The sequence below is a fragment of the Hippocampus comes genome, unplaced genomic scaffold (assembly GCF_001891065.2).
Source record: "Hippocampus comes isolate QL1 unplaced genomic scaffold, H_comes_QL1_v1.1 scaffold153, whole genome shotgun sequence".
NCBI classification, from domain to species: Eukaryota; Metazoa; Chordata; class Actinopteri; order Syngnathiformes; family Syngnathidae; genus Hippocampus; species Hippocampus comes.
In genome coordinates, this window is record NW_017805991.1 from 341,976 (window position 1) to 350,511 (window position 8,536).

Below are 8,536 nucleotides of genomic sequence, written 5' to 3' on the forward strand. Positions count from 1 at the left end.
TGACCAGCAACTATAGTTTGTACTTTGTCGGTGCGCTTTTCTGTAATAGTTTTGTTATCGTACTTTGTCTGAGCCTGAATTTCTGGAATCCAAAACATTATTTGGTTTGATTTTGAACCTGACATTTGCAAGTCAAATTATCTTTGATGTCAAATTTCATTTTTTTTTCAATTACACAAGGTAAAGAAATATGTACTATTTCTGGAGGGAGAATTTTTCTGAAAGTTATAATTTTTTTTTTTTTTTTTTAGGGGCTGTGTTATTTTTTGCGAAACATATGTTTCAATCCCTGGCTACCAACACCTTTTACACATTTGTTTATCAGAGATACCCCTTTAAACTTTCAGAAGATTAAACTGGTACAACTGGTTTGGTGGAATTTTTTTCACTCGCATGGTACGATACATTTACCGTAAACGAACTTCAGAATATGAACCGTATGAATTCACGGCTGAAATGCCACGCCTCCAAGTGTCACTTTTCAACTACTGTGGCAGTAGATTTGCTTTTATATCAGTTCTCTTTTTGACATCCTGCATAGACCGTCATCATTTGTCTTTGCCTGTTTTTTTCCGTGCGGGTGAGTGCATTTTAAACACACTACAGAATGTTGTGTATTTAGAATTCACGGTCCAAAATATAATTGCTACAAAACTGGTGACCACAGACTTGACTCGTGGGGATTTTTTTTTTAACACGAACTCTGAGACAGTATTAAACAAGAACAAATCAAACTTGAATACCAGGGGCAATACGCAAGATTTTACATGTTCCTTGAGTCCCCGAAACTTTAGGACATTAATAAACAACTTGCAGATCTCAGCTGCCGCAGTGCATTATTGGTAAATTAGATTTTTGGGCTACCAAAGAGTATTCAAAAATGATGGAGAGAAACAAAGAAAGCTGTGATTTGGACCATTTCAAACGCTGGAAAGTTGCATTTTTTAAATTTCAATCTAGTTTAAACATGCATAGCCCTCCATTATGGTTGAGAGAAGCTTATAAAACGCTGTCTGCAAAGAACGACTTGAGGCGGTCCCTCGAAGTTGCGTTCACTTGTGATTAGCGAACACAGTGTCATCCAACAAATTGTACTTTTTTCTGATTTAAGCATCTGGGAGCATATGCCCTTGATACATGTCTTGGTAGCAGAATGGGAAAGAGAAACAACTTAAAGAATGTGAATATAAGAACGTTTTGGAAGAAAGTAAGTTTTCATCACTGCTGGTGGGAACAATTACTTAGCTGCGGCCCCATCCCAGGTAACAGTAGAAATTCCCATGCTATTAATTATAGCGTGTCAATTAGCCTGCAATGAACGTGAAGCTCGTGGCTTTTTACATAGAGATGAAGCGACTTTTACGGTGAATTTTCTGCTTGAATTTTCACATCAGTGGATGACGATAATAATATTATCCATCCATCCACCCATTTTCGGAACCGCTTTATCCTCACAAGGGTCGCGGGGGCATGCTGGAGCCTATCCCAGCTGTTTTCGGGCAGTAGGCGAGGGACACTCTGAACCAGTTGCCAGCCAATCGCAGGGCACACAGAGACGAACGACCATTCGCGCTCACACTCACACCGAGGGATATTTTCGAGTGTCCAATCAGCCTGCCATGCTGCTGCAGGAGAGGAGAGTATTTTTTTTTAATGGTTAATTTTATAAACAGAATTCCTGTGTTTGTGTACCTCATCAAAAAAACAGACACTTGAAATCTAATGGTGACTTTTAACTTTTACTCAGTACAGTATTGTATTGTTTGTAAAGCTGTCCATCTGTGCAGCTTCTGGCTGCCAATAGATGATTTGCAGGCTTAATCATGAAGAAGTCGTTGTGCTCTCAACGTTTCCTTGTCTTTCAGACGTTTCAGTCGTGATTCATCATTAAGTTGAAGGTTACTTGCAGTTAAAATATGAACCTCTCTACTTTCTTTATCCTGATACTGGAATGCCTAAGGACTTGTTCACAATGTAAGAATTAAATTAATACGTTTTTATGTGATACCTTAATATGAATGGTAGAATGTTCTTGAGAGAGAAGATTTGATCCAGCATTTCTTATGTTTCAGTTCTGGTCGATACCAAGATAACCGTGTCCTGCTCTCCCGACACAGATTTGGAAGTGTGGACAGACAACGGCAATGAGATAGCATATGCGGATTACGTCCGGCAGGAGATTGTTTACACTGTTCCTAAATTTATTCTTTTAGATCCAAAAATGGTGTTAAAGAATTTTACTAAATACAAATATTCAAAAAGAGATGCCGAAGAATGCCAGAGAATTTTGGCGTATTTCAAAGAAGATGTCAAATATCCAGGAGACATTGAAGGTAAACAGTTTTCTTTTTAACTTTTACATTCATACAGTTACCTCTGAAATTCTGTGGCCAGCGGCAGAGATTTTGCCATTATTAAGCATCGCAGTTATTTTGAAATGAACCAATGCGGTTGCAGAGAAGCCTTTTAGACTTTTTACAAAGTATTTTTGCCGTCAGTGACTGTGTTAAGTCCAAATTGTGACCTTGCTTCGCCACTCACTTGGACGTGGCTCTCCCTGCCTTCCCTTTTATCTTCAGTATATGAAAGTGACAGAGAAATCTATGAACAAAATTGTATCATGTTTAAAGTTTCGGTTAATTTGGGCATGTCTGGACATACTCAGCGCAGAGGTGTCGGCCGTTCGGGCGGAGGGCCTTCTTTTGAGTAATCACGTCAAAGCAAGGGGGGCGAACAGATGGAAAAAGGCTTGACTAAGTCACAAAGTGGGAATAAACAATTTGAGAACAAAGAGTTGTTGAATACCAAAAGACGGTTTGGGAACAGCTGTCGCGCCCAGGTGGACATTTGTCATCAGCAAAATCTGTGACTTGTGTATTCGGGTAGATCAGATCACTACCGAGGGGCCGGACCGGGGGGCGCGGTATGCAAATCTCGGGGGCAGTGTTTTCTTGTATTTTGCAATAAAAGTTCGAACTGGCGGAGAGGGAGCAGAGTGTGTGATCATCGGGGCAACTACCGTCGTTCGCTCTCAGAGATCCCTCCAGCCAATATTGAAGACAATTTTCCCTGTGTGCCGAGTCATTTCTTTAACTTTGTCCGGGTAAAAAACGCTGGCAGAAAGTCATGCTCTGTCTGCTTTGAAATCAGATAGGATCAGGGGACAAACACGCATTCACTTTCATTCGCACCGGTGGACAATTTAGCAATCTTCAATTAAGAAAACGTGCCGGAAGCCAGCACACCCAGAGAAAACCCATGCAAGCACAAGGACAGCGTGCAAACTCTACACAGAGGCCACAGCAGAGATTGGAACCCTGAACCTTTGAAATGTGAGGCAAACGTGCTGTCCTCCAGTTTACGATGATGCCCGGCTGTAATATTGAATTGAATTGAATATTGAATACAACTTTTTTGTCAAATGTACTGTATGTTACACATACAGATTAAATTTCTTCCCTCTCAACATAAAACAAGAGGAGCAGCTGCGGGTGTCCGCGCCGCCATCAAAAGAAAAGTTAAAAATAAATTACAAAATAATACAAGACAACACATGAGACACAGACAATCATGCAAGCTTAACCACTTTCCTGCATACACTCGTTGTCTGAAGCAGTTATAGATGAAAGAGGAGTGAATCAGAGTGTCCTTTTCACCAGTGGATCAAAGACGTCATGCTGCAATGTGCACACATCTGTTACAAGCTAAGCTTGAAAGCAACAAGAAGCTGTCGCATCCATTAACGAAAAAGAGATTGGCTCTCTTCTCCTGTCCCATGTAAATCCGCTTCAATTCCAAGCCGCGACTCCCGGTTCCACATACGCATCGGCGCTCTGCGCTGACGCTCCTTTCTTCTCATCGTCGGCTCCTCAATCCGTGCATCCATCCAGCCGCAGACTGTCCATCAGCAATATTGTATTACAGGACCCTTTCCAAGCTGTCTTTGAGCAATAGGCGGGGTACACTTCGAACTGGTTGCCAGGCAATCGCAGTGCACACATAGAGAAACAACCATTCACACTCACAATCACACTTAGAGACAATTTAGAGCGTTCAGTTAATCTACCATGCATTTATTGATAATGTGAGAGGAAAACAGAGTACTGTGCCTGGAGAAAACCCATGCAGGCACAGGAAGGAATCGAACCCTGCACTGTGAAGCGGATGGGCTAACCAGTCGACTAAATCAAACCTAAAAGTGTTTGACCGAAAAAAATATCCATGTGGTCGGGCTCTAGTGAGCAGTGGGGTGAGACAGGACAGATATGAAGACACCTGGGAACAGAAATTTGGAAATAAAATCTTTAAATTAGTTTTTTTTTAATGACATGATGTCGTTTGCTTTTAAATTTCTGTAAATATTGTTTGTGAAGGATTTCAAATGTCAATATACGTTCTGTTAGTAATTTTAATTAGCTACATTTTCTCTCTTTGCGAATGTTTTCAAATGTTCTGTTGTAAAGGCTTTTAGGTGTCGTGTGAGGCACGTTGAGTTGCCTTGCGTGTGAAATGCACTGCATCATAAATAAACTTGCCTTGCCGATGTCATTGTAACTTCATGTCAGGCTGGTCTTTTGAAAATAGGTGTTGCTATCACACAATGAAAAGCAGAACTACTTTGTAAACAGCTTCATACCACGGTCCAAATACTGAACTGAACTGTAATTGTCGTAATGTGTCCAATAATTAATTCTTATCCATTCTGCCCCCTCCAGATCCCCCACAGACCGTCATCTACTCTGCAGACGAGGTTCTGCAGGGTGAAGAAAACACCTTGATCTGCTTCGTGGATCAGTTCTTCCCACCGAACATCCGAGTGCACTGGACCAAAAATGGCATAGAGGTATCAGAGGGGGTGTCACTCAGTCGGTATTACCCCAACGAGGATGCCACATTCCGCCAATTGTCAACACTGACATTCACACCAAAAGAAGGAGACATTTATGGGTGTACTGTGGAGCACTCAGCCTTGGACAGGCCAAAAACAATTTTTTTGGGTAAATATTTTCATTCATTCTATACTTCAATGACGAAAACAGCACACACTCATGCAGTAAAAAAACTTGTCTTTCAATGTCACAGAGGTGGAGTTCAGTCATCCCGGCGTTGGAGCAGATGTTTTCTGTGGCGTGGGCTTGACTGTGGCACTATTTGGAGTGGCATCTGGAGTTTTCTGGGGAGTCAGAGGACGCTATGCGACGCCTGTTTTGTGATTCTGGCTTCCACATTGATGAACAAAACACGCAACTTGTTAATAGAGAGATTCCCCATCAGTGGTACACTGTAAAAACAGTTGGGTTATTTCATTAACTCAATTTTTGGATTGTTTGTGTTGGGTCAAAATTCTGGGATATTTCTTATGAAATGTTTAATTCAAATTAAATATTTATTGGGTTATATGCTTGGAATGTTTTTGTTGGGTCAAAAATGAACCAATCAAGTGTGACCGGCGGCCATGACAGCCATCGACATCCTGTTCGTATTTCTACATGCTCATCACCGTGTTCAAGTCGACAGTTCTGGCATTTGCATTTCTTAATTTAGCACTGTTTTGGTAAGTACTTTTGAAAACCGTCACATTGTCTTGTAACTGCCCGTGTGTTGGATGGGGCGAGTCCGGGAATCATAGCAAACAAGCCCAAACACCTCGCAATGTTCAGTCGTTGTGAGCTTTTGAGTGGATTGATTGCCAAGGAGGAAGAGACAGTTTTTTTTTCAAAGTACTCCGGTTTCCTCACACATTCCAAAAACATGCATGACATTCATTTACAATTTAGATTCTAAATTGTCCTGAGGTGGATGGATTGATTACATGTTTCCAGTTTCTTGCAGCTAGTCGAAAGTTGTAAATGAACCGTTTTGGTGGGATTTTTTTTTCACTTAGGCGTAGAAAAAAAAGTAGTGTTTTTCCGGTAACCCGACCAACCGAGAATTTCTACGTCGAAAAAAAACTTTAAGGTCGGCATTTTTTTCAAACAACCCTCTACATTTTTGTGGAGAGGGTTTACATCGGTGCAAACTCGCGATATTCACGTTGAGCGCGTGCGTCGTTTGCCCTGTCGTCTGTCAACAACATTGAAACATGGCGGCGGACGCGATCTCCGACGACAGTTTAAACCGCGTTTTCTGTGTTACAGTCGCATGCTCGCACCGTAATGTTAAGAAAATAGCATCCACTGATGTATCGAAAAAATTCAGCGAACTATTTGATGAACACCACGGGCCGAGTAAAAACCGAGGGCGGAGGAGGACGGCGGAGGCGGCGGCGCGCCCCGGCCCCCCGAGTCCGGAGCGGGGAGAAAACTAAATAGGTAGCGGCGGGTTCAATGTCTTCTTGTTTTATGTTTTATGGTTATTTTGTTTAAATATTTTGTTTTAGTTTTTAATGGGGGTGGGGGAAATTAAAAAAAAAAAAACCTTTGTCCGACCTACCGACCCTATGCTGAAATTTCATGTTACCGGAAACACACTATCTTTTTTGTTTGGCCTTATGTAGAACACTTCAGCATTTGAAATAAAGGCGAACTGGATTATAAAAACATGAGAAGTGTCAGTATGAATCAATTACTGAATTGCCACGCCTTAAACTGTGAGCTTTTCAGTCGCTTCACTTTCGGTTTTTTTTCCAGTTGTCGCTATGTATACGCTCTCAGCTATTTGTCTTTGCCTGGTGTTTTGCCATGCAGGTGAGTAAATTTTCAATCCAGTGTAGAAATTTGTGTGCTTCGAACGAGAGGGGCCACAGCATTGCTTCAACACTGGTCACTAAGAGACTTGACTCATGTACATTTTTTTTTTTTTAACACATGAATAATGGCGAATAATGAACATTTTATATATACTGTATTATCTTTGATTCCACAAACACTGTGACATTAATTTCAAGTATTTAATGTTACATGAAACTGATGAAATGGTTTTATAGATGTGGAAACATCACAATGAGTGTTTATGAGTCAATATTTATTTTGAGTCATTTAAGATTTTTTAAGAGGAAGTCACAGATTTAAATGATTGTCAACGTCATTCCATTGGTGATTTTTTTTTAATGGCACTGACTTGGGCTTGTGTTACAGATACTCAATGTATGCATGCTCTGCTGAAATGCCAGGGGAGCTCCAGTGATGGTCATGATGCGTCTGTTGTGGAGAAAACCTACTATAACAAGATGCTTTATGTCCAATACAACAGCACCTGGGGAAATGTTACTGGCTCCACAAAGATGGCAAGGAAAGCTGCAGATATTCTGAACACGTACTATTATTTGAGAGGCATTAGAGAAACTCTAGAACTCTGCAAGACATGGATCACTCGTGCATACAGCATCTTAGCCCAGAAAGGTAATCTTGTTGTAACTTTTACATTATATGATTAGAAGCACTGGGACATACATACCCCTTAACCAATCAATCAATCAATCAGGGGTTGAGCGACGAGGAGGTGACTTAAATCTCCTTGAATTGTGTAGTTGACAGTTTATATACTGGCAACTTTGAGGGAGAAATCCAGGTTTGGCCCCTTTTGTCAAGGCTGAGATGAGTTTGGCATGAAAGAAAACCCATCAAAAAAGTTTGTGGTGAACTCCAACGGTGATCGTGTGATAACAATGCCCTCTCTCGGGTTCAAGTGACTTGACTTCACAGTCATATCTTGTGGTCTACTGAGTGGAAGCTGCAAAGGGGAGACTAACATAGTTTCACTTCCTCTCACCTCCATGTGTACCGATACGTCTCAGTTCTGTATTTCACCATTATTTCGTTGTCACTTGTGATGGTTTTCACAATTTCGCAGTTGAGCCGAAGGTCCGACTGCGATTAACCAAGGCGCCGGCGGACAGCGAGCATCCAGCGACCCTTGTCTGCAGTGTGTACAATTTCTATCCAAAGGAGATCTTGGTGACGTGGCTCAAGAACGGCGAGCGGGTTACATCTGAGGTGACGTCCACCGATTCCCTACCCAATGGCAATTGGCTCTATCAGAGGCACTCGTACTTGAAGTACACGTCGACGCACTGGGACAAAATCAGCTGCGTGGTGGAGCACCCCAGCCTCGAGAAGCCGAGGATTTATGACTGGGGTATGTAGATAGATGATATGTCATGTCAGGTGTGAGTACTAATTATATTAACACGAGCCAAATGCCACTGAAGTGGACAATTCTGAAAAAAAATACAGTTAGCGACTTCACCACTCACTGCAGCTCTGTATCGTATCTTTAGGGTTCACATACAAGTGGTCCCCACACAGTCTGTACATGCATTTTGATGTGTTCAGCTCCCCCAAAGGTTACTCAGGGGATATTGTTGTGTATTGCAAGAACCTTATTCCATTGGTGGCCCTGAGACACGAAATTGAAATTACATGGGCAGCACTCCCATTGGACATGTTGGCCAATGATACTAAATCAGTAGTTGACTTTGACATACATTTCTGGAAGATAATGGTGATTACTTTGAGCACCTCTTGTAATTATAGAGGCCAAAGGAACTGTAACTTGTGCATCTTGTGATGCCTGGATAAATTTGGTATTAAAGTAT

At 41.5% G+C, this 8,536-nt stretch overlaps 2 protein-coding genes across 2 annotated transcripts in view; both read left to right on the forward strand.

The window, feature by feature from the left end:
• The first annotated feature begins 450 nt into the window (after window positions 1-450).
• Window positions 451-5,397, forward strand: LOC109528992 (H-2 class II histocompatibility antigen, A-U alpha chain-like). The gene is made up of 5 exons (XM_019892110.1): window positions 451-580; window positions 1,866-1,974; window positions 2,073-2,333; window positions 4,716-4,997; window positions 5,083-5,397. Exons 2-5 carry the CDS (start codon window positions 1,917-1,919, stop codon window positions 5,211-5,213), a joined length of 732 nt encoding a protein of 243 aa, XP_019747669.1. The 5' UTR covers window positions 451-580; window positions 1,866-1,916; the 3' UTR covers window positions 5,214-5,397.
• Window positions 5,398-5,485: 88 nt separating this feature from the next.
• Window positions 5,486-8,536, forward strand: part of LOC109528989 (class II histocompatibility antigen, B-L beta chain-like) — a 4,326-nt gene continuing 1,275 nt past the window's right edge. The window contains exons 1-4 of the mRNA XM_019892107.1: window positions 5,486-5,554; window positions 6,630-6,686; window positions 7,077-7,340; window positions 7,792-8,076. Of these exons, the coding sequence (XP_019747666.1) occupies window positions 6,638-6,686; window positions 7,077-7,340; window positions 7,792-8,076 (598 nt within the window). The 5' untranslated portion in view covers window positions 5,486-5,554; window positions 6,630-6,637. The remainder of the gene's footprint in view (window positions 5,555-6,629; window positions 6,687-7,076; window positions 7,341-7,791; window positions 8,077-8,536) is intronic.

Bases quoted from the DNA above. Each gene is read 5' to 3' on its own strand.
- LOC109528992 (XM_019892110.1), top strand. From the start codon at position 1,917: ATGAACCTCTCTACTTTCTTTATCCTGATACTGGAATGCCTAAGGACT. The intron at 2,334-4,715 runs GTAAACAGTTTT...TGCCCCCTCCAG, and splicing joins ATATCCAGGAGACATTGAAG to ATCCCCCACAGACCGTCATC. The intron at 4,998-5,082 runs GTAAATATTTTC...TCAATGTCACAG, and splicing joins GCCAAAAACAATTTTTTTGG to AGGTGGAGTTCAGTCATCCC.